Source organism: Jaculus jaculus, chromosome 16 (genome assembly GCF_020740685.1).
Source record: "Jaculus jaculus isolate mJacJac1 chromosome 16, mJacJac1.mat.Y.cur, whole genome shotgun sequence".
Lineage (NCBI taxonomy): Eukaryota > Metazoa > Chordata > Mammalia > Rodentia > Dipodidae > Jaculus > Jaculus jaculus.
The window spans coordinates 42,078,617-42,105,081 of record NC_059117.1 but is presented as its reverse complement, the minus strand read 5'-3'; the positions used below and the strand labels follow the sequence as shown (position 1 = coordinate 42,105,081).

The window sequence follows — 26,465 nt, the reverse complement described above, 5'->3', positions numbered from 1 at the left end:
GTAGAAAGTCTCTTTCAAATAACATGGCTTGGATATGCAGTTAGCAACCTCAGTACACACAATCACAATTTTCCTATTTTCTTTACGATGCTTTGGAAGAGATACAATTGAATGATCCAAACTTTTTTTGGACACGGGAATTATTTTTCCTCATTGAGGGTGAAATTAAAACTCACAGTGGATTTATTTCAAAAAGAAATTGAGTTACCATTAGGGAAATGATGAGCCTTTAAAAAAAAATTGAATCAAACCTCAGTAACTAGAGAAATTTTACAGAAATTTTAATTATCCTTTCCAACATCCTCCTTCAGCCATTCTTCTACAGTTGCCCTCAAACTTATGAAGAAACTACTTTCCTAAAAAAGTCAGCTTGCAAAGTTAGTGAAGCAGGGGGCTGAACAGATGGCTTATCAGTTAAGGCACTTGCCTACATAGCCTAAGGGCCCAGGTTTGATTCCCCAGAACCCATATAAGCCAGATGCACATGGTGGCACATGTGTCTGGAGTTCATTTCCAGTGTCTAGAGGTCCTGGTATGTCCATTCTCTCTTTTTTTTTCTCTCTCTCTGTCTCATAAATAAGTAAATAAATAAAATTAATATTTTTTTAATTAATGAAGCACAAGCCAAATATCTAAAACAGAAAAAAACACAAAAGTGGAGTCCAAGTGATCAAGTGACCTGTCCTTGGTTGTTAGCCCTTATTGGCTATGTCCCCATCTTAGAGCTGGAGATACTAGGGACATCCAACAGGGTTTTCTGTTCAATGATAAAAAAAATCTGTGTGATCCAATATAGTAGCTTCTGGCCACATGTTTCTTGGACATTCAAAATTACCCTAGAGGGCTGAAAAGATTGCTAGGAAACTAAGGCACTTGTCTGCAAAGCCAAAGGACTCAGGCTCGATTCCCCAAGACCCATGTAAGCCAGATAAACAAGGTGGCACATGCATCTGAGAGTTTGTTTGCAATGGCTGGAGCCCTAGAGTGCCCATTCTCTCTCTCTCTCCCTCTTTTTCCCCTTCCTCCCTCCCTCTCTCTCTCGCTCAAATAAGTAAATAAAAATCAAAAATGTTTTCAAAATTCCCTAGGGCAGCTGAGGAATTGATTTTTTTAACTGAAATTGAAATAGCTACACATGGCTAGTAATCACCACTGTGAACAATACAGAACAGGGATAGGCCTGGTTTGATAAGTCTTTGCACTTCCATGTCAACAAGAGTCTTGACATGAAAGTCCTGTTTAAAATAGAAAACATTTTATTATGTTTATTAAGTATTAAATCATTAAATAGAGCAACCTTCATAAAGCCAGACAGAAAAGTTTGCAAGAAATTCTCTTTGGACGATGGTACTCTTCAAATGAACCAGGAAGAGGGGTGTCGACTAGACCCTTGGGGAGCTAGCGTCATGGACAACCATCCCAGCTCTAGATCCCCCATGCACAGTGCCGTGACACTGCCCAGTCCTGGGTTCCTTGGGCCCTCGTCTTGCTTGGAACTACTGAGTAATCTGCAAGCTCCTGCCTTGCTCTGAATCAACTCAGTCTATCTTGCTATTTATTAGAGGACAAAGGGTCTCAGGCACTGGGTGATTTAGAAACATACTTGGTGCTGCTGCTGATTATATTGCAAAATGGTAAGGTGTGGTGACCTTAAAAGGCCAAGCTATTGAAAGAAAACAGTCAATGCTGTGATTAGACCATACTATAGAGACATAATCCAGAGATTAGCCCCCACAATAGTGCATGATTAATTGTTAGGAAGAAAGCCACTTATTTGCACAAGGAGTTTTGTAGCAGCTCTTGTTGGGTGCCCAGGAGGAAGTTTTCTTGCATGACTATTAACCTTACCTGGTGAGCCTCAGGCCCTGTGAACAGTCACAGTGGTCCCCAGCAGAACTGACTTCCTATAGGCTAGCACATACCTAATAGAGGCTAGCTTCCTCTAGACATGGAGACTTTAAACAAACTTCTACACTGTGAGTTAGTAACTTTGAGGTATATCATTGTGCTTTGTCCCTCCAACCAGCCTGAACCAGACACAGGTGTCCACGTTGACCACTGACTCAAATCTATCTGAAAGTTAGAATACTGGCATCCTTTCCCAAATACCATATGGAAGGGGAGGCAGAATGATGCCTAGTGAATTTAGGAAATTGTGGCAGCCAAGTAAGCAAGATATAAGATTCATTTAAAAAATTCTAAATAAAAATCCAATAGACAAAATTAAAAAAGAGAAAAAGGAGAGGTAATGAAGGAAGAGAGGGAAGAAGGAAAGGTAATTAGAAAGGAATAGAAGGAAGGAAAGAAATGGAAGAAACATTTATTTTGAAAAATTAATGGCATTTCAGAAACTATGAAATCCTAACACATTCATAAAAATAAATGATTGGTGGGTGATAGGTGAATGCTATTAATCACATGCCTATCTCATATTAGAACCATTTTTCTTCCTTTGTACCTATCTTGGCAGGAATGTTGATCATCTGGCAGAAAACCTCTTTCTAAAACATGCCAATATGACACTGACCACGTACAGCTTTCCCAACCAAATGTCCCATTTTTTTCACCACTGTGGAGGAATGGGAAACCCTGCTGAGCAGCAGAAGGCCCTCAGTGGGGGAGATACGGGGGCTAGGCCCCAGGTGGTAGCCAAGAGAACACATTGTCCAGCTGAACTCCATACAGGCTGGCCTTGAAAAATAGCTGATGTCTGTAACCAGCCCCCACCCAAGGCTGAAAATCCATTCACTTCATGAGGTTAGTTGTGGGAATTGGCATTTCAACTAAATACTCAAATCAGTGGGCTACTTGTTAAATACTACACATATGTCATTGTGTTAGCTTTCTATTGCTATGACAAAACACCTGACAAAATTAAAGTTCAATTTTAGGATTCATTTGGTCTCATAGATTCAAAGGCTTTGGTCTATGGTCAGCTTTGGGCATAACATCATGTCGGGGACAGTGTGGCAGAGGAGGTCTGTTTCTTCATGATGGCAGAGGGTGAAAAGCTGCAGTCCCCTCACTCCTGGGATTCCACCAGCAACCTGTAATAGGCAGGCATGAGACGAAGCCTTGATCCATGGCTTTTGGAGGGCATTTGAGATCTAAACCATAACAAATGTGTGTAAGAAGTGCCTTTAACCTCTCAGATTCCAAACTATTAGGGCTATGTGAATTATAACAAGTGGAAGTAAAGTTGAGGAAGTTCAATCAGGTGTGGTGAAGTCACTAGGAAAATAAGCAGCATTGATCCTCACATGAGCAAAGATTTCTCAGCATTGGGTTAGCTCTAAGATTTTGTTTTTAATCACAATTTTTGTCCATCTGACTTAAAATAGGTAATCAAACCTTCTTGCCACTGTAGGTAGTTATGAAATTTTAATCATCAGATACTATCATTAAAACAAAAAAAAAAAGATTTCTTTCACATAACTGAATATTCCAAAAGAAATTGTCTGAAGACTCCAAAGGGCTGAAGGAAGACTTCTCGCTGTGTGCACCTGCCTGGGTGATGATACCTTGTTTTGCACTCACCTAATCCATGCCTAAATTACTATAGTTCCATTCTGCCACCTGAATCTCAGAAAACATATGCCTTGTTTACATCACTAGTTGTAAAATTCCTTTTACAACTTCTAAGGTCAACACTAGGTTAACAGTCAAAAAAATGCAACTACCTACTGTGTGGTCAACACTGCTGAATAATCCAGATATGCACCCTTGCCATTAAACAATGCGCTCTTCCAAACTAAGGTTTGATGACTCTGTACACATGCTAAATTTTACCTGCTCTCATCTGCATTTTAATTTATATAGTGAATGTTGACTACTTTATTTCATGTGCTAATGTTTTCAAAATGAACTTCTTTAAAATTTTAATTAATTTACTTATTTGGGAGAGAGGCAACTAGAGAGAGAGAGAATAAGAAAGAATGGGAGCAACAGAGCATCTAGCCACTGCTAACAAACTCCAGAGCATATGCCACTTTGCGCATCTGGCTTTATGTGGGTACTGGCAAATCAAACCTTGGTCCTTAGACTTTGCAAGCAAGTACCTTAACCACTGATATATCACTCCAACTCCAAACTAACTTGTTTTACAGGAGGTCACATTAATATTTAATATTCTGCCTGTCCAGTTACTATAAAATATCTTATTAATAACATTGATTAGGCTGATTTTTTGACTGAAATTATCCATTTGGCAATCATATTACTAACATGCAAAAGAGTTTTATTTTAATGATTACTAATTCTTGATTACTAAGAAAAGTTTTACAAACCAGTCATTGTTTGTTTCTGAACATAGTCAATTAGCACAGGCTATAGGATATTGGTTTTCTTGCAATTTAAAAGTAATAAAAGTGATCAAACCTTCTCATCAATCCAGGTGATTGCAAAATTTAACTATTAGGAGTTATCATAAAAATAAAGGAATAGGGGCTGGAGAGATGGCTTAGTGGTTAAGCGCTTGCCTGTGAAGCCTAAGGACACCAGTTTGTAGGCTTGATTCCCCAGGATCCACATTAGCCAGATGCACAAGAGGACACATGCATTTCAAGTTCGTTTGCAGTGGCTGGAGGCACTGGCGTGCCCGTTCTCTCTCTCTCTCTCTCTCTCTCTCTCTCTCTCTCTCTCTCTCTCTCTCTGTTGCTCTCAAATAAATAAATAAAAATGAACAAAATAATGAAAAAAAATACTTAATCACAGAAAAAAACATCGCCACATAGTCTCACTCATCTACAGCACCTAACTTGAATCTACCCAAGATACCTTACATACCCAGCAAGCATCTCATGGACTAGACACTAGGATGGATGGGGAAGGAGGGGAGGGCATCGAAGGGGTGGGAAACACTAATCTAGACCCAAACGGCAATGGTACCATAAAATTCTACTTCCTAGAAGGCAGACCAAATGGCTGAACCTTCACCAGGCCCTTATAGAAAACACCTGAACCACAAGACAATGGAGAGGGTAGGATCAAGTCTAACCTAAACCTTCTACATCTTCCCTCCCCTCCCTCCCTCTCCCTACCTCTCTAACTCTTATATATTAGTTATCTTTTTCCTCATTTCCTTAGTGAGCACTGACCTGTAACTCCCAGTACCAGCATGGGGCTATCATCCACAATGAACTTTTGATCAGAGAGACCTACAAGGTTTCCTAAAAGAATGACAGATTTCTGTCAGAGTACTTGATGACCCAACAAAGGTTAGTGGTAAGACCCTAGCTGAAGATACCATATACAGCTGACACTTAAAACAGAACAGCATGGCTGGAAGCCAGGAGAGAGTCAGTCCCCAGTCAGTCAGCGTGTCAAGTACCAGAAAGTGCTACATGGGCAACTGGGGGAAATAACCAATATCTGTCCAAGCAACTCATGGTTTAACCTTCTTAGCAGCAAATAACCTGATGTGATGCCCACACAAATGCAATAGTGGCACACAGCCATGGTGGGGAACCAACTGCTCTTGATTTAGTTAACTGATCCCCTCAGTGGTACAAGACCCATAGCTGGAGCTGGGAAACAAGTCAGAACCATATCCAAACATAAGCCCACGCTCCAAAATCAAGCTACCATCAGTCATGGACTACAAGAAGGCCTACACCTATTAAAATCTCTCTAAAAAAAAGTAAGGGTTATCTCATTTGTCCTGGTGCTAACTTACTCTCCATTGGAGAATCTGCTTCTCTTTTTCAGCCTATATGCAGTTCCTAAGGAGAGAGCTACCCTATCATACCTCAAAGGGCCCCAGCTGAAACTAACGAAAATTGGTGAAACAAGCAAGGGTGCTGTTTTCCTGATGAACCGGAAACCAGCACAAGGGGGAAGGAGACCAACACAGAGAAAAAATCAACTCCTACCAAATCAGAGAGCCAGAGCCTCAGAGGCCCCCAACACCTCATCACTGAAGCAAACCAAAAATGAACCCAACATGGCTCAGGGAATTTTTGCAGAAGAGGGGGCGGAAAGAATGTCAGAGCCACATGTTGGGTCATGATACGCAGAGACATTTATTGTACCAACAACTGTGGGCTAACTCCACAATGCACGACCCATATACCTCAACAAGGAGGGGCCAATGGGGAGGGGGTAGGTCATGGATGAGCCTAATAATGATACCAAACTGCCTGTATTTGCTGAATACAAAACTAATATTTCATATATATACACACACCTATTTGGTCTTTGGCATAAAAAAATTTAAGAAGTAAAGGCATAACAATTTATTGTATACATGATTAAATATTCCAGAGGAAACTTTCTGAAGAATTCTCAGAAAATGTATCCTTCAACTAATGTGAACCCACTCATTTCACTTGCTATGTCTCAATAGGTAAAACGGCAGAAACGACACATTTGGACAGTGAAGTCAAACAACATCAAGAGACAGACTCGTTTCTGAAAAGACAGGACACCTTGAGCTTATTAATGGGTAAGTTATTGCAGCTTTATTTCTGTGCAAACACAGTCAAACCTCAAGCCCCTGCAACCATTCGCTAAGAGAGGTTTGTCCAATGTTGAGTTCCCTTCTCTGGATGCTTAACCCTACAGAAGTCAGCCATCGCTTTTCCAGTGCCTAGTTGCCCAACAAGGTTCCAGGGTCTGTGTAAGCTACTTGAAGAACAGCAAGAATTCCTCATCAGCAGGCGGGGAAAGAGAGTGCTTGGGGGATGCCTGCATACTGCTGTCAGCATGACTGTCCAGAGAGAGCACCCCATCCACCAGGGGAAAAAAAGCAACCATCCAGGAAAATAAAAAGAGGCCACAGGTTTCCCATCTCTGGGCCTGGGTCTAGGTTCCTCCTTCGTCCTGAATTGCCTTTCCCTCCGTGTTCTGGAAAACCACTGACCCTTCAATATGCCAGCCCCACTGGCCGCTCCATGCTGAAGAGGTCCCACTTCACCTGCACCTCCTTCATGGGATCCATTGGAGCAAAGTGGGACACAAGAGCTCTTTGCCTGTCCCTAGCTGCTGCTGTGAACCTGAAGGCCCCTGATTTGTTGTTCTGTGTCTGAGATGTACAAGCCACTCCATAAATACCTCTTTAGTGGAACCAAACTCAAGGTCAAATTCAGTCTGGATTGAATGAAGCACATTTTACATGCACTGTGCTTATTTCTACACCTAAGGTAGAAGTTAATGAATGTCTTTTTCAGTCCTTAAAGAAGAAAAGTTGCTTTTCAGCAAGCACTTCTTCACGTACTTGCCCTACCCTAATTACTTCACATCTGTTATCTTCCTTCACCCCCACAGGACTCTGCCAATGTGGTATTACTATTGGTGCTAGCCTGACTTCAGATGAGGACTGGGGTTTGGAGCAATTAAGTAACTCACCCAAAGACCCATGGCTGGTCAGTAATGGAACCACAAGTCAAATGCAATGATCCGGGTACTTCAGTGCAGGGAGGAGTCCTAGAATTATCTTTCTCACTTAATTTTTTTGTCCCCTAAGGCAGAGTCTCACACTAGCCCAGGCTGACCTGGAATTCACTACATAGTCTCAGGGTGGCCTTGAACTTATGGCCATCCTCCTACCTCCTGAGTGCTGGAACTAAAGGTGTGTGCCACTGCGCCCAGCTCACTTTCTACTTAATCTAGAAATTGATGTTCTGCCTGACACATAGTAGGTTCTACGGTGTTGTCACTAATGGGCTCATGGCATGCCCTATTTTCTCAGACTCTGGCCTTTGTCTGAGAGAACCCAGCTGCTGTGACAAACAGGCTCTTTTCTTTCCTGCCCCACACCTCGAACAGGTGTGAATTGCTTGTGTTCTCTGAATTATTCATGATCCACACAATGGTAAGGGTACTTACAAAGAACAACTAATTTTTCAAGACAAATTGAAGATGAATTGATGAACTAGAAAACATAAGCTCCCAGGCCAGTTTGCTTCACACCAAATAATAGATCTATGACCTCTCTTTGAATTTCAGTTTTCATGTAATTTCCCAGGTTCAAATAGGATTAAGCATAGTGGTCCATAAAGTAGGAAAGAGAGACATGGCAAGCAAGCATCTCTCCCCTGTCTGCAAAGCAATAACCACCATCTACAGCCTACACTGTGCTGCTTTGAACCAGCATAGTCTTCCCAGGGCTAAGTTAGATTTCTTAAGGCACTCCAGGATCCACACATTCAGGTGGCCCAGGATCTGTGATTCATGACTCCAACAAATCATGCAGAAACAGTGCCTCCTTGCCTTACTTCATTCTTCTTTCTCCTTGCCACCTTCCGTGTCCAGCAATGCATGGAGGAGGAGTTTCTGAGAGGGAGAACTCTATGCTAATAAGAAGCCAACATCACTGTATTTTAAATTCAATGTTAGTCAACCAAAATGAATTGAAAGGCAGCGGCAGTGGTTTGAGGGTACTAAAAATAAGCTCCAGCATTTGCTGAGTTCTCAGAATCAAAACCACAGGCGGTCAACTTGTTGCTGCTCTTAATGAGAGCTGACTGCTCTGCCCATTGGCTGCTACTGCCAGAAACTCCAACTACACCCAACACCTAACAACAACACTGTTTTGACTAGCTGGCAGCTATTGAAAGGAAGTGTCTTTCCCCCAGAACTGAACCTGATAAAGGCGACGCACAGTTTTCAGGACAGCACCTTGTGCTGCCTGACAAGTGTACCTTGGTCGCAATGGCCATACATTGATGACTTCACTAGTTACACATCCAGAAATCTGGTTCCCTTTATGTCTGTCTTGCTGGGTAAATCCTGGCCCTCTCCCACTCCTTGGAGTTCATTTTGGGGGGAATAATGAAAAGAACACAATAGGACACATTACAATATTAATAGATTAGCAGTCCTGGTAAAACTTCAAGATCTTCTTGAACCTTGAATATTGGATGGCACAGTAACTGTCTTCTCAGCTGTCCCTTCAGTGCTTGTTATGGAAGTTTCCAAGGACCAGAGAGGCAGAGGGATTGTGCCTGATACTTCCTCCTATTAGAAACCTGTCATGCTGGAAACCGGTGGGGCCGCTTCTATTGATTCTCACTCCCTCAGGTTCATTATCAGTTTTTCTGTCTTCAATTAGACCTGCTGATCCACCATAAGAAAAGCTCACTGAAGCCCTCCTTTTGCCCAGCCCTATGTAGAACTAGAAAAGAAATGGAAGCCTTGAAAGTAAAATTCTAGAGTATTACAAGAAAAACGTCTAAGGAACTGCACAGGAAACACACACACACACACACACACACACACACACACACACAGTCACTCACACTTGTAAACGTGCCAAGAGTCAGAGGCTGGGCTTGACCTCTTTTCCCCTAACCCACTTCAATCAGCAACAGCAAGGCTTATTATTTCTACTGTCTCCAACCCATGCCCCAAGCCAAGGTCTCCACCGAGCTAATTTCTGAAACAAACAAAGAAATCCAAGTCTCCAAGGAGAGAGGGTTTGCACCCCTCTCCTTGGGATTTGGGTATCCTGGGTAGCTGGCACCAAGGCAAACAGGTCGGGGCACCACCTTGGTCCCCACCTTCCCTGACTCGCCAGCGCTCGGGTCGCGCCAGAAAGTGCAAGCACGTCCTACGCTCGCCTACTGCGCCCCAAGATCCGAAAACCCCAGGGTCCGCACCCTAAGGGCGCCACTGCCCTGCCCCCTCTGCACAGTCAGATGTCAGTCCAGGGGGTGCCAACATCGGCACTAAGATGCGAGCCACCCGAACAAGTATCCCACTCGCGGCCGGCCCCCGCTCCCAGCGAGTGGGCGGGATGGCCACAGGTAGGCTCTCTCCATCCTCGGGTGCGGGGCAGGGCGAGAGGCGATCTCCGGGGCGGCCGCGGTGCCCGGCGGGCTAAAACTCACCGGAGGACACGGAGGAGCCGGACAGGCTGGAGTTGCTGGACGCTGCCATCTCGTCGCGCCCGCGCGTGGCCGTGCGCTCAGTGTCGGTGCTGGCGGCGCCGCCGCTGCCCTGGCCCAGCCGCTCGCCGCCGGCGCGGCCCCCAGCCCATGGCCAAGTCCTGGGGACGCGCGGCGAGCAGCAGCCTCGGGACTCTGCGTGCACTTCCTGCTCCGCCAGATGACGCGCGCTGGCCGCCGCTATTTATTTGTGGCTCCTGTCCCTCCCGGCGCCTGGCTCGGGGTGTCGGGGGGTAGGTGGGAGCGGAGGGGCGCCGAGCTGTGACCTGAGTGGGAGGGTCGCGGACCCAGCCGAGCCCCACGGCGGTCTGCGCCCTCCGCGCGCGGCTGGCACCCGCACGCCCCGGAGGCTGGGACCAGCTCCCGCCGGCTCCGGGCTCCCTCTCCCGGGATCCCGCCTCGGAGCGGCCGGGGCAGAGGCGGCGGGAGACCGACAGACAGAGCGACCTCCCCCTTCTCCCTCCGCCCCAACTCCGCTCGCTCGCTCGCTCGCGCGCACACAAAGGAAGGAGAGCGACGCGGGCGCTCCGGGGCTTGACAGCTTTGGCGACTGGGGCTGGACGGGGACAGCTGGGCACGGGGGAGACCCGACTCAGTGACGGTCTCCCAGGTGCTGGGGAGGCCGCTGGGGTCGCAGGTCGAGCCAGGCAGCGGCACCCGACGCTGCCCGCGGGTTAGGAGGGGATGGAGAGGTCACTGGGGGTGGCGTTCTAGGGGTTGGGGGCGGGCAATGGGACTTGTCGCGTCCCTGGGGGCTCGCGAGCAGGAGACAGCGGCGGGGGAGGGGGTGGAGGTGGGGGTTGGGAAGCTAGAGGGCGAAGGTGGGGTACCTAAAGGCTTGGTGCTGGGCAGAAAGGGCCAGCCTGTCTAGGAGGCTGTGGAGCGCTGCTGGCACGCTCCTTCAAACCGCTCTTTGTTGCTCCGGAGCGTTTGGTCTCTGCCTTGCCCTGCTCTGCCCTAGGAGTTTCTAAAACACGGAAGGAGCCAATCCCGCTACACCTAAGTACCCCGGCCACCACAGTGCCCAGTGAGCTCCCTGGGCGCGAGAGACCGGCCTTTAAAGAAATAGAGACATGCCCCAGGGAGCGCCAGGCCTACACAAAGCTGTGTCAGAGAACCAGCAGCAGAGAAGCCTGAGCCTGGCGAAGGAGCCGCACAAAGGCAGCGTGGCCTTAGGAGCGAGTGTGCCCTTTCGGGTAAGGACCTGCCTCGGTGTGCTGACTGCGGCTGGAGCACCAGGTGTGTGCCGCCCTCCTGTATTTAAACCTAAATTAATCTCACTGGGAGGAAATATCATGCACGTTTTTAAAAAGTCTGTTTCACGCTCCCAGCAGGCTAATCGTTTCTTTCAATCCTGAAGCTACAGAAAACTGTGAAATTGGAACAGAAATTGTTAGATCAAAGGAAAAAGCAAACATTAAAGGAGTGAAAGTACTCTCATTATATAGCAAAATGGAAAGTGTTCACGTTGCGGGTGGTTCAATTTTGAAAAACACGGTTAAAAGGATATAGTTCGTTTAAAAATTATCAAGAGTGACACAGCCGGCGAAGCCAGGTCCAGGGACACCCCGCCTTCCACCAAGCACCTAACTGCAGTGAACAATCAATGCTAACTAATCTCAATATGCACCCACTTCACATTTTCTACTTGATTTAAACTATGGCTTAAAAATTTCCCCCATGATGCCATCTCAGTGTCTCGGCCCTATAAGGCCTGTCTTTTAAAGCATGGCTCACTGAAGAGCAAAGGCCTTCAGCACTCTCCAGTTACAGTGGGTTGTTTCAGGGCCCTGTTTGCATGGATCTTGAGAGATACCTGCTGCCTACCTTGACCCAGGCACTGCCTAGTCTTTCCACTCCATTCCATTTTTCTTTCTCTACAATATAAGTTGATGCAGCCTCGTCTTAAGCCCTCCAGGGACACACACCCAGCATGCCATTGATGTCTCTATCAGAATGGAGCTTCCTTTTGATGGAAGACAGCATTCACTTGTTTGAACATGAATCCCTTCTGATCTTTTTTAAAAATATTTTTTTCTTTGTTTATTGGTGAGGAGAGAGAGAGAAAGAGAGAGAGAGAGAGACATGAGTATGGGCACCCAGGGCCTCTGGCCACTGCGCACAACCCCAGATGCATATGGCTTTGCATGGGTTCTGTGGAATCAAACCCAGGCTATCAGGTTTTGAAAGCAAGGGCCTTTAACCACCGAGCCATCTCCCCAGCCCTTCCTGATCTTTAGATGGTAGACTTGGATGTGTCTTCCATATGTCTTGGATTTGCAGAAAGACAACTCTGATGTTTAGTTTAAATGCTGGTTCTGCCACTTATCAGCTAGGAGCCTTTGTGCAAATTATACAGATTTACTGAGTCTCAGTTTCTCCATCTGCACCACAGACACTGATATTGTGAAGCATTGTGAAGATTAAACAAGGTGAAAGGTTTAAAGCCACAATGTGTCCAGCATAGATTCCTTTCCAGAAGTGTCTGTAAATCGTTCACTTGAAAGATGAAATCTATGGTTTGAACAATTTTTTCTTTCTCTCCTACATGTAGAGAAAATGAGCCAAAGATGACTTATGTATTGGTGAAATGCCTCCTCTGTGGCCCAAAGCTTATAACTTTTTGTTGTCCCAAATTAAGCAATAGGTGATAGGCTTCATTATTCATTTCTGAAATCTCACAGAACAATGTCAGATTCTGTTTCTGCACTTCAAATGATAATGGTGGCCTTCATAGAACTTTAGGTACTTATAAAAGCATATCATAGCCCTGTGACAGAGGTTGTTTTTATTATTCTGAGTTGATGGAAGGAGGGGACCTTGCTGTGAAGGCACCCCAGGCTATCCTATGCTGCACAAACATGTACAAATGCTAGAGAGAAGGCACAGGGTGAGGCCCAGCCTGTGGCAGGAGATGGATGCTAAGCCTGAAGCCTGTTGTTTTGCACAATAAACACAAAGATCCAGGTTCTGAAATGAAATCTCAAAGTTGATGGATCATTTGGATTGTTAAAGCATAACTGATAGAGAGAACTCAGCAGGCAATGCTGCTCATGAGCACCTTCCTTCAGTGCAGAGCAATAGGGGCTGCGACTCCTCGCCAAATGCTTCATGCTGTCTATCAGCAGGCAGGGGAACGAAATGCTATGCCCTTCACCCTCAGTGAACTCAGGAAACCTGACAGTGGAACTTCCGAAGTGTTTCTTCCAAATGAAACAATGAAAAAATTCATTCGTGTGTTTTATTCATCTCTACATGGCATTATATAATATAATTATATAATTATATAATTCCAGTTTGCTACTGGAAAAGATAGCAAAGCTAGAATGATCTTAGACTTTCTTGAAGTCTAATCTGTTAGCATTTTCTTTTCGATGTTTTCTCAAGTGGTAGACTTATGTATAAAAGGAGAGTTGCGGTCTGCATAGAATTAAAAACTATCATTTTCCTTAAACTTAGCTTTCACCTACATTCAAATCCTTCCAGCCTCCCTTTTCAACCTTACTTCCTGTTCATCATCTCTCAGCTGTGACTTTTTCTCTCCATGCCCTGCCCCCGTTAGAGCTGTCAGCGCTGGCCTCTGTCCAGGCCCTCCCTGTTACCCATTCTTTTTTTTTTAAACCTTCAGAGAAAGTTCAACCAGGATGCACTTTGTCTTCTGAGACTCCCTGCCAGTTCTCCTGTAAGATGCCCCAGTTTTTCTGTACCTCCCAATATCTCAGCTCAGCATTTCTGTGGTGTCGTCTTTTAAAGGTGATGTTGTTGTGCTAGGGCACATTTTTCTCTCTAGTCATTGAAAGCTTCCTAGGGCAGAGTGGTCACAGCCCTGGTATAATCTACCATGTTCTATATACCATTGACCGTCAGGAGGTATTTTCTGAATAAATGAGCTAACTAAAGAATCAACAAGACCCTAACCAGTCCTCATGCTTACCAATAACCTTTCACCTCAGTGTCTGTGACCAGTGAGCACCAATATAACCCTTATAACATATGTGAAGCACAAAAGGAAGTGGAGAGGCACGGAAGGACATTCTCTGCTATGAACAAGGAAAACCAAAATGGTACAAACAAACAAAAAATATTAATGAAGCAAGTGTTGGCTGTCAGCACCCACCCTGTCTCCCATCCTCTGCCAGGACTGTTACAGGTCCCATAATTTATTGTTTACAGGGTAGCTCTTATGTTAACTGCACTATGTTATTTTGTTTTAGTGTTCCTTTTGAAGTTTGAAGGCAGACAGGCAGGGTGACTGGGGAGGTGTTTGAAACTGAGCTCCCTCCTTTCAGGACTTAGGGACATTTCTTAGTGAAGGTTATTCCCTTTCCCTGTACTAAACGCAGAATGAAATGCTCCTGACTTTCAAGATTAATCCAGTGGCCAGCATTCACAGGAGAATAAAGGGGCTACTTGCCAAGCAGCTTTAAATATTTTATGGCAAATACTGTAGACTGAAAAGTGGCTCTTTTACCATCAATTTCTTCGCATCAATATATTCTTTGTCGCTGTGAAAACTATTTCTTTTGTAGTTAAAGCCTTGAATCCAAAGATACCTAACCCTGTCAGAAAACACTGGCTGTTTGTAAGTAAAGTAAGGAGGGCGGCAGGCAGCTCCTGAGACCCCTCAGAAGGTGTGTGGCCTGTGTGCAGGGCCCAGAGCAAGGAGCCAGCTTGCACCGCAGGTGCCAGCTCTGCCTGCAAACAAAGAGGTGTCCACACCTGGGGTGCAGACAAAGGGAGGACGCCTCCATCCCCAATTCCCACTTCATGTTGTCTGCTGCTGGGGACACCTAGTGGCGACACCCATGGCAGGCACAGGCACCGGCATATGTGGCTCGTGCCTGAGGAGTGCAGGGGAGCTGAGGGCCTCTTGCTCCCTAGCTTGCTAGAATCATACATGCACATGCTCATTAGTTATAATCTCTTTAACAACTCACATGGGTATGCAAGCTTCAGCGCGAGCGCACGCACACACACAAACACACACAGATGAGGGCTTCTCTTAAGAACAAAAGCACAGACTTTGGAAAAATCCTTGTGCTGGCTTTCTTTAGCAAATTGCACAAACCTGTTTTATTTCATGATGTTTAAGACTACAAAACTCTTTTCTGCCCTTGTCCTAAGAGAAACCTAGGGTAAACTCAAGTGAAGACAGCCGTAAGCCTGCTCTGGGAAAACATATGCAATGAGTTTGGTTTTCATGTTTTCTTAGTGGTACCTTTGGCTATTTACACTTTTACTATTAAAACTTGCTTTTATAAGAGCATCTGCTGGGTTTCTTCTCTGCTCACTATTCATTTATTCATGCATTAAGCAATCCCTCAGGAAGGATTATTAAGCACTCACGGTGTGTCAGAGAGTGTTCCCACCCCTGGGAGTAAGGACATGAGGAAAGCCACACCTTGCTCTAGGGACCCCACATCATGAGAGCTTCCATGCCTTCCTGGGACCCTTCCCGGTCCACAGTGACTAGGTTTCCTACTCCAGAAATGGTCTCTGGTGGAGTGCCACAGCCACCACCCATGCTGGTGATAGCTTTCTTTTGAGCTAGAATTTTTATTTTTGTTTGTTTTAACAAAACCTCCAAAATCAAATCTCAAAGGCTATTTCTATATAATTGGAGTTTTCTAAGCCACAGTGTTGTCTTGTTAGCCTATATAATCAAATGGATAGTGTACAAATATGCCACTTATGAACATTTCTGATGGACCTAGGCTCACATATGGTGGTGGTCCCATAAGATGTAATAGAGCTGAAACAGTCCCATCATCTAGGATGGATATTTTAGCTACCATCAGGTGGTAACACAACCCATGGCCTGTTTATAGTGATGCTGGTTGAATCAATCCTACCAGTCCAAAGTACAATGCACACAGTTATATTTAGTTCCCACATTTGCTAAAGAACACAAATTACTGCTTTGGTTTTTGTATTTACTACACTATAAGTCTAGGATTTCAGGGTGTACACTGACCTATGAATATAAAGCTTACTATGAACATTGTGTCTGCTTGTTATTCAGGCAGCAGCCATATACATGTTGGGATGATCACATCTCTTGATTGTATCAAGGGGCCAAGTATAGATCGGCCTAGACCATCTAGATTAGGTAAACGCACATTATGATGTCCACACAACAACAGTTGACCCAGGGATACAGTTTATAGAACACATCTCATTAATAAGCATGTGGCTATGCTGTGAGTTCTCTTGGCTCCCACTCTTAGAAAATATGAATCAATATTTTCATTTATTTCCCCATGGCATTATTAGAATCAACAATATAATAGAAAACAGTTTTCCTAAGGAGAGAGAGTAAATCAACACTGGAGGAAAGTTAGCAGTATCCAGGCCAGTCTTTTGATACAAAGAATGCACTTTAGCCTTGTATAAATGTCTCCAAGTATTTGTATAAGGCATGGAAAAGCGATTTGGGGCCTGGGGAGATGGCTCAGTTGGTAAAGTGGTGCCTGGCAGGCACAAGGACCTGAGATCCATTCCTAGAAGCCACAGAAAAATGCTCGATGTGATAGCTCACACCTGTAATCACAGTGCCAGGGGGACAAGACCAGAGCCCTGGGGCTCACTGGCCAGCCAGTGCAGGCTAATTGGCCAGCTCCAGGCCAGAGAGAAACCCTCTCTCAAAAGAAAGGCAGCATTCCTGAGAAATGGTACCTTCCTAAAGTTGTTCTCTGGCCTTCATGCACATCTGCACACACAAGGGCACACCTATACACACAAATATGCAACTGTGCATACACACACACACACGTGTGTGAGTATATATATATATATATGTATATATATGTGTATGTATATAATATATATATATATATGTGTGCGTGTATATGTATATATGTGTATGCACACACACACACGCACGCACACGCAGGTAATAAAAAGAAGTGATTCTGGGAAAGTTTAATATGCATTTGTGGAGTCGGGCAGGCCTGATTCTGATTTTACTTTGCCATTTGTTACTAGTGTGACCTTGAACAAGTTACTTAAACTGGCTTTCCTAATCTTTGAATGGAGCTAATAATCCCAATTTACAGCTTGTGAGGAATGAATGACATAATAATCTCACTGATGTGTAATGCACAGAAGCTGGGGAAGGGGTGGTGTGTCGGCACTGTCTATGGCTAAGGCAAAGCACAATGTACGTACACCTGCACTTCTGCGGTAGTCAGGAGAGATTATTGTCTAATTCCAAAGTAATTTTCACCTCTACCTACCATTGCCAACAATATCACCTGCACGGGAGAATATTAAGACCAGTAAGCCTGGCCTGGAATTCAGACATAATCTAATTCAACTACATATTATCTGGTGACCTTGGACAAGAGAGGTAACCTTTCTGGTCCTCACTCTCCTTCTCAACAAATGGAGATGACAGTCTGTCCCATCTATATGTAAATGAATCTATGTCTGACAGTCATGTCATCGGTACTCAGTAGTACCCACGTGGCAGGTGTTTTTCAACTGGAGTTCCTGGACAAAGAGTGAGTGCTTCTGAGAGGGGAGAGTAGAGGAGAATCTCTAGAGTGTTGACGCGCAGAGTTTTCAAAGTACAAGGTCTCTGTCCTCAGAGACTCCTCCCTCTTCCTCCCCGGGCTGAGCTCTTCACAGCAGTTTACTTGTACTGTGCCAAGATAAATATGAGGAAACCAACCTTTTATGAGAATTGCTGCCACTGTGCCTATCACTGCCTCTCTCTCTCTGCATTCCCAGACACAAATGATACAGAAAACAAGACAAAAAGAACAATGGCTTAGTGGTTAAGGCACTTTGCCTGCAAAGCCTAAGGACCCAGGTTCAATCCCCCAGTATCCACGTAAGCCACATGCACAAGGTGACACATGCATCTGGATTTCATTTGCAATGGCTTGAGGCCCTGGTGGGCCATTCTCTTCTCTCTCTCTATCTGCCACATTCTCTCTCTAAAATAAATAAATTGATGAAATATTTAAAATATATGTACACACACACACACACACACACACACACACCATCATTAGCTGTGCCAAAGTGTACTCTTCACCTTGTACCCATTGTCACACACTCACCACTATCCTGAAGTGACACTCACTGTCTATATTTTCCACTAGGGGAAACTGAGGCGTAAATTTTTATGTAGTGTCTTTTTTAAAATTCTTATTTATTTATTTTTTGGAGAGACATAAAGAAGCAGATAGAGAGAGACAGAAAGAGAGAGAGAGGGACAGAGAGAATGAGTATGCCAGGGCTTTCTGCCATTGCAAAAGAACTCCAGACACATGCACCACCTCGTGCATCTGGCTTAAATGGATCCTGGGGAATCAAACCTGGGTACTTTGGCATTGCAGGCAAGTGTCTTCACCACTAAGCAATCTTCCAGCCCTTATGTAGTGTCTTGATCAAAATTTACAGCAACTCCCATTGTAGGCTGATCACTTCTACTTTATTTGATCAAGAAAACCAAAGGGGAGTGAAGGTAAATAATTTATCAAGGTTACAAGCTCCAATATGAATCTAGATTTGACAACTCTGCAGAATACACTAAGAGAAAATATACCCTTTAGTTTTTTTTTTTTTTTTAAAGGTTCTGCTTTTGGGTAAATATTTTCAGGTTTGAGCCTTTACTCAGATGAGAGATGAAGTCTTTAAAAATGATGATGATGCTGGTTTGTTGTTGTTGTTGTTTTAGTGACACCTGAAACACAAAGCTCAGGGCAGGTCAGACTCAGACTCCAGGGAAAGGTAACGTGTGCTCTGCATGACAGGGCACAGGCAGGGACAGGCACATGCTATGGAGACTAGTGTGCTGTTTATCCATGTGGAAGGGTTTTAAAGAACCAAGGGTACCTCCTCACCAAAAACTCAGTGTCCTCCACTGTCTTTGTACCTGAACTTCTCAGTGACAACTTCCACTCCTCAGACTTCAGCGTATTGTGACTACCTGTCATGGTTCAGTCACCTTTGAGGGGCCTCAGGCACTGAATAAATTATTCTGACCTGAATGAGCTTTCCCATTTCCCTCACCCGCAAAGCTGAGTTTCGTTCCAATGAGTGGGACAGCATACAGGAGAGGGCCGACAAGCTTCAATCTTCCCACAGATGTTACAGCACAGACCCCCACGCAGCGAGTCTCGAAGGGAGCTGGGCACCAGCTCACTTTGATTTCCTTCTTGATTTCTTCATTGACCCGTTCATCATTTAGTAGTGTATTGTTTAGTTTCCATGATTTTGTGTATGCTCTATAGCTTTTTTGCTACTGATTTGTAGTTTGATTCCATTGTGGTCAGATAGAGTGCAAGGAGTTATTTCAATTTTCCTGTATTTGTTAAGATTTGCTTTGTGTCCTAATATATGGTCTATTGTAGGGAATGTTCCATGTGCTGCTGAAAAGAATGTATATTCTGCAGCATTTGGATGAAATGTCATGCATATAGCTGTTAGGTCCATTTGTTCTATGGCCTCATTTAATTCAGATGCCTCTTTGTTTATTTTTTTTGCTGGGATAACCTGTTACTTGATGAGAGTGGGGTGTTGAAGTCACACACTTCAACTATGTTTGGTGCTATCTGTGACCAGAGTTCTAATACCATTTGTTTGATGAAGTTGGGAGCCCCTATGTTAGGTGCATATATGTTTAGGGTTGTAATGTACTCCTGTTGGAGTGTGCCCTTAATCAATATAAAATGGCCTTCCTTATCTTTCCTAAATAATGTCCAACTGAAGTCTTCCTTGTCAGATATTAGGATAGCAATCCTTGCTTGTTTCCAAGAACCATTTGCTTGAAACACTGTTTTCCAAACTTTCACCCTAATATAGTGTGGTGGAGGAGAGGGGTGGCGTGACCATGGTACTTACCCCCCTCCACTGAAGGCGCTACCCACCCAGGGCACACTGGGGAGAGTCCGCCAGCCTGGGTGGAGAGGCGTGGGGGTGGGAGAGCGGCTGAGCTGTAGGAAGGGCTGCCTGCCCCCCCAACACTGACAGCCCCCACACCAGGTGGGGGTTGGAGGAGGCAGGGGTGACAGAACAAGGGTTCTAGGGTGATAATTGGCAACTATGAATACATGTCAAAATCTTCCAGTGGTCTTCCAATGATCCAGATCCCAATGCCCAAACAACATCCCAAAATAATCAAATCAGCATCTGCAAGGGCAAGAACACTGATGTACTGTTTGTATTTAAGCCACAATATGTTTTTTTAAAGGTTGAAAGCCTTGGTGAGACAGAGGAGACTTGAGTAACAAATTATACAATTGAAAGGTTAGCTACAAATGGTAATTTGGCCAGGCCTGCTCTGTTTCTGGTCATAAAGGAAAGAGAAGGCCTCAGATTCTCGTCAGTGTCTTTTATATGACAGACATCACAATATAAGAAAATAGAATGCCGGAGTAGGACAGAAATTTCTCAATTAATAGGTTGTTGATTTATCTTCAGCTTTTAGTCTGTGTTTTGATTTTTAAATACATGCCAGGTAAGCAATATGCACTCACTCGAGGGCCACTCCCTTCAGGGCAGGCAGCTATCAGTGGGCAGATATTTCTCAGCAAATCCCCTATCATTTCTCAATCACAAAGAAGATTAGAAATGGGACTTTCAGCTCAGATGGGGTTGAAGGGTAATGTTTATGCCAGAGAAATACTTCACACCACTGCTAGAAAAATTACTTTAGGGAAAAAAATACTCTCAACTTCTAATGTGTTCTGAATATATGAAAATAAACCTCTGGGTCTGAATAGAAATGGGTAGCATAACTGGTGAATGAGCCCACCACCCACCTGACAACAGGGAAACTGAGACAAAGGTATTTTTGCTCACTGTTTAAACCCGAACATTTGATTCTTACCCATGTAAACTGTCAGTCCTCAGGATTGACATGGAAAGGGTGCAAGTCACATAATAGGTGTGAAGGTTAGTTTTATGTGAACCTGACCAGGCAGGGATGCACAGAGATTTGGTCAAATATTATTCTAAGTGTTTCATTAGGGGTGGTTTGGTCACTTTTAAAAATTATTATTTGTGTGTGTATATGTTTGTGCATGCATGCGTGTGTGTGTGTGTGTGTGTGTGTGTGAAGGTCAGAGGCCAACCTCAGGTACCATTCCTTTCTTTCCACCTTGTTTGAGACAGGGGCTCTCTTGTACTTTTGTTTGTTTGTTTTTTGTTGTTTCTTTTTTTGGTGGGAAGGCCAGACTAGCTGGCCTGTAAGTTTTGGGGTTCTCCTGACTCTGCCTCCCATTGTCATAGGTGCACTGGATTACAGATGCAGGTATGTGCCTCCAGCTTTACGTGAATTCCAGGGAGCTGGTCTCCAGTCAGCAGGCTTGCAGAACCAGTGACTCTAATCATTGAGCCATTTCCACAGCAGTTGCAGGGACTTTTTGATGAGACTAAGTCAGCAGACTGAGTAGAACAGATGAGAATCATTAGTGTGCCAGGCCCTGTGCAATCTGTAAAGGTCTGAACAGAACAAACTACTCTTCTTCACAGAGTGAGGGAAAGCCTGTCCTCTCGGAATCTAGACTGGGTATCTACTTTCTTTTCACTTCTAGGGTGAACAGAAATACTAAATCTTCTTGGCTTCAGACTGGAGCTAAACTGTCTGCCAACCTGGGAGGGACTTACCGACCTCCCTAATTTCCCAATGCCTTGTAATAAATCCACCTTTCTACACACACACACACACACACACACACACACACAACACTATGTAATGTATCCTGTGTACATATCCTAAATATAATCCATATGTATCATATGTATGAATCTCCTACACATTTTTCTATATATGTATATATATATATTCTATAAGCTTCATATCTTTCTCATACAGGTATACATTATATCATACATATTGTATTAGTCACAGTTCTCTTTGTATTGATTAAATGCCTGATAAAAGTAATTTAATGGGGGGGGTGGTTTGTTTTGGCTCATGGTTTCAAGGTACAGATATCCATCTGAGTATGCATGACAGAATTCATGGTAGCTGGAGCACCAGCTGGGTTCTTCACATCTTGGTAAGTCAAGAAGTAGACAGCACAGGCCAGAATCACAATTGAGTGTCACATCCACCAGCTATTCCCCATATCTCAAAACAGCTCTACCAGTTGGGCATCAAACACACAAACCTGTAAGGAACACTTCCCATTCAAACCAGACACCTCCACAATATCCTTTATATTATATATATATATATGTTCCATCTCTGGAGATCTCTAACCAGTATATTGATACATTGGCTTAAAGTCTTTATCCTTTTGTATTCTTCCACATGTTCTATAGTGAACATGAATAATCACTGATTTTTTTTAAAGTATGCTATTAAGAGTTTACTATGACAAGCAAAAAAGATCATGTCCTCATATCACACTGCTTGTGCTTCAGAACAATGATGCTTGTTAATCAATAGGGTCCATAAATATGACCCTGACAGCTATCAGCCTTAATTTCTGGGTGGGTCCCCATCCCCTGTCAAAGCTGATGACTCGGGAGATCTGGGGGTACATGAGGGCCTGCTTTCTAACAAGCTGGTGGGTGAGGCTGAGGCTGTTCATCCATGGGCGCTGCTTTGAATGACAACGTCTAGGATCACTATGTAGTGATCAGAGCCCCTCTTTAGGGAACTGGAAACTGTCCTTTAATTTCTCTGTGTTTACTACCAGTTTATCATTCTAGTAACTTCTGCAATGCTTCACAGGTGTCCTCCTCCCTGACCCTCATGAAACTGGAGAAACCCAGAGAGCAGTGCTTTTGTGTAGTGGCTTCTGAGCTCCCCTTTCTACCTCAAGAGCTTTTTCTATAATAGAATTTCAGAAATGTTTATAGAATGTAGCTGTTCATCTTTGCTCTGGTATCCCTAGTCATTTAAAAGCAGCAGGCCGCCCTGATTTTCCACGTGAAAGGGCAGAAGCAGGATTAACACAAAAGGAAGCTGTCTCATATTCTCTTCTGTTCTGTACAATGAATTTAATTTTCTTTAAGCTAGACCTATCTCTTTGGGACAGTTATATTCAAGACCCTTGATACCTCAGACCCTGTGGTATTCAAGCTTTGACTCCTAAACACTAGCATTGTTTTACTCAATTTGTGTTTTTAGACGTGTGAATGTATATAATTGTGTAGGCAAAATGTTTGAATATTCAGCTCATCATTTTTGGGGGGGGGGTTTGATCCAAATGCGCAGTATTGAATAAAAGTACCCTGGGGGGCTGGAGAGATGGCTTAGTGGTTAAGCGCCTGCCTGTGAAGCTAAAGGACCCCGGTTCGAGGCTTGGTTCCCCAGGTCCCACGTTAGCCAGATGCACAAGGGGGCGCATGCGTCTGGAGTTCGTTTGCAGAGGCTGGAAGCCCTGGTGCGCCCATTCTCTCCCTCTATCTGTCTTTCTCTCTGTGTCTGTCGCTCTCAAATAAATAAATAATGAAAAAAAAAATTTAAAGAAAAAAAAAAGTACCCTGGGGGTAGACGTGGGTAACACTGACCATGCTTGTCAAGCAGTGAAATGAGATGCTCTGGTAAGATGTGTGAAAAAGAATGAACAATGTTACAACTTTATTCATTTTCATTTCATTCAGTTTCTGCTTCCGCACTCTATTATAATCTGTCACATCATCATGTCTAGCTTTCATTTCTTACTAGTATTTGTGATCTTATTTCAGCATTGTCAGGCACAGCCCCATCAGATTCACATAACTCTTTTCGGCATTCAGAGTAGAAATCTTCCACTACTGCTAACCTTGCTGTGCCCTCCGATGTTTCAAACTCTATCATTACCTTCTCTTTTGTAGAGCATCCTGTCACTGTCTCATAATAGAAGTTCAGCTCATTTGCATATGCATTTGCATGTCTTCATTAGGAAGGAGAAGGCTAAATGATTAATGAGAGCTATTTCCCACTGACAGAAGGAATATTGTCAAATTTTAATATTTTTTATTCAAAGCATTGAAAAAAATAAACCTAACAAAAAGTCACTGATATAATTTAAAATGTTCTTCTTATAAAATAGTTCAAGCTTTCTATAGGCATTTTGTAGCTAAAAAGACAATAAATAAAAAAATTCGACCACTTCTCACCACCATTGATAAGTCCATGAAAACTTTTGTTGTTTTTCTCCCCCTATGGAAATTAGTTTAGTAGTTAGCTTTTTGCTGCTAATATTTGTTGTAATGTGAATTTTCATGTGTAAGAAACTTTGTTAGGCAGATCATAATATCTGTCTTGGGGTTATTATATATAAAATTATTAGTGACTTCTTTATTTAATTTTTCTAAGTTGTGTACATTTTTAAATGAATACATTTTACTTTTAAAACTGGCAACAAGGGCTTGAGAGATGTCTTAGTGGTGGTTAAGTGCTTGCCTGTGAAGCCTAAGAACCCCAGTTCGAGGCTCAAATCCCCAGGACCCATGTAAACCAGATGCACAAGGTGGAACATGTGGTCTGGAGTTCATTTGCAGTGACTGGAGGCCCTGATGCATCCATTCTATCCCTCTCTCTCTCTTTCTGCCTCTTTCTCTCTGTCTGTCTGTTGCTCTCAAATAAATAAATAAAAATAAACAAAAAAAAAAATTAAAAACCTGGAGGCAATATTAAACCTACTCTGAATTTGGAATGAACTTGAGTATTACTCCATGGTCTTCATTACATGATTTTTTTCATGGGAATATAAAAATTCCATTGTATAAATCTGTAATTTACCTTATTATTCCTTTGTAAAATGAAGAATCATCATTTATTAAACAATATATGTATTTCCACTTATTTTCTTAGGCTTCACTGCTGTAAACTTAACAGGCCAGTGGCAGGAACCCAGATACAGTATTCCACAAAAACAAAGTTCTCAGGAGGCCAAGTGCAAACTGCGACCAATGGTGCTTGCTGACGTGGACTAGTGAGGGCAGCCTTGCTCAAAGGCTACAAGACGTTTACAGCTCTTAATTTTTACTTAACTGATTACAAGTGAGATTAAACTTTTTGTTTGTCCATTAGTCATTTATATTTCTCTTGTAAACTGCTATTTATTTCTATATTTTGCAAAAATAAGTACTGAATCCCCATAATTACACCAGGAGTTATTTATTTATAACAATATTTTTAAAAATTATACTGACATTTTTAATACAAGAGGTATATGCAAAATAAGGTTCTTGCCCAGTGACATAATATGAGGAGCAGGGCCTGTATTTCCTAAATCTACATGCCGAACTCTTGGTCATTTCATTATAGTGCCCTTTAATTTGTGTGCCAAGGTTCTTATTAGTTTTTTAATGTTTTTGTTATTTTATTTGTAAGGAGAGAGAGGGAATGGGGGAGAGAGAGTGAGAGAGAGAGAGAATAAGAAAGAATGGGCTTGTCAGGGCTTCCTGCCACTGCAAACTCCAGACACATGCATCACTTTATGCATCTGGATTTACATAGGTCTTGGGGAATCAAACCCAGGGCATTAAGCATTGCAAGTGCCTTTAACCACTGAATAATCTCTCCAGCTTCCTTATTAGTTTGTAATGACTCTTTACATTTGTGGTAATTATAACACACTCTGATCAAACTTGTGTAGATTATATGTGCTTTGGTTCATTATTTGTTTTAGTTTGAAATATTGCAGATGTCTAAGTCTTTTATTCTATCAGTTTACACAAACTCTTTTTACATTGGTGTGATTAGCTCATTTAAAAGATTCAAATTTATTCATGATTTAAAAAAAATTTGTCCATAATTATAGACAATAAACCATGATAATTCCCTCTCCATCCCCACTTCCTCCCTCTCAAATCCACCCTCCATCTCTTAGTTAGCCTCTTGTTTGTTTTGATGTCATCTTTTTCCTCCTTTTATGAGGGTCTTGTGCAGGCAGAGCCAGGCACTGTGAGATCATATATATCCAGGCTCTTTTGTGTCTGGAGGATTGCAGTGTAAGCAGTCCTACCCTTCCTTTGGCTTTTACATTCTTTCTGCCACCTTTTCTGCAATGGACTCTGAGCCTTGAAAGATATGATAGAGATGTTCCAGTGCTGAGCAGTCCTCTGACAGTTCTTCTCAGCACTATAGTGACTTTTAAGTCATCCCAGTGCTCAGTGCCACCTGAAAAGAGAAGCTTCTTTAACCAAAAGTGAGAGTAGCATTAATATATGGGTGTAAACATTTCTAAAAAGTGCTTATGGGGAAGTTTGGTGGGTATAATATATTCAATTTGCCAGACTACAGCAGATGTCACTCCCCTACGGCTTGTGATATTTTTAAAAATATATTTTGTATTTATTTGCATACAGAAAGAGAGGGAGGAGACAGAGAATGGGCTCTCTAGCCACTATAAACCAACTCCAGATGTATGCACCACTTTGTGGTTCTGACTTTATGTGGGCACTGGCAATCAAACCCAGGAAATGAAGAAACAATTTTAGGGTGAAAAGCAGCCCCCACAAGATTCAGGATCTGGAATCATTTTACCTATAGCACAGAGATATTAGGCATTGGTGAGACTGAACATCCATGTACATAACTTAGTCATCCAGCAGCATGGGAGGCTGGGCCTCATCCCAACCTCACTACCTGGCCACCAGGTCTCCACTGGGTGATCTTGAACAAGA

General features: G+C 43.3%; 2 protein-coding genes across 2 annotated transcripts in view; one reads left to right on the top strand and one right to left on the bottom strand.

Annotated features, from left to right (window-relative positions):
- The window catches only part of Chn2 (chimerin 2), a 298,944-nt gene extending 289,009 nt beyond the window's left edge, over window positions 1-9,935 (bottom strand). The window contains exon 1 of the mRNA XM_004652770.3: window positions 9,828-9,935. Coding sequence (XP_004652827.2) covers window positions 9,828-9,876 — 49 coding nt within the window. The 5' untranslated portion in view covers window positions 9,877-9,935. The remainder of the gene's footprint in view (window positions 1-9,827) is intronic.
- An 831-nt stretch (window positions 9,936-10,766) lies between these two features.
- Cpvl (carboxypeptidase vitellogenic like) overlaps window positions 10,767-26,465 on the top strand; it is a 209,638-nt gene continuing 193,939 nt past the window's right edge. The window contains exon 1 of the mRNA XM_004652772.2: window positions 10,767-11,080. The gene's annotated coding sequence lies outside the window, so the exon portion shown is untranslated. The remainder of the gene's footprint in view (window positions 11,081-26,465) is intronic.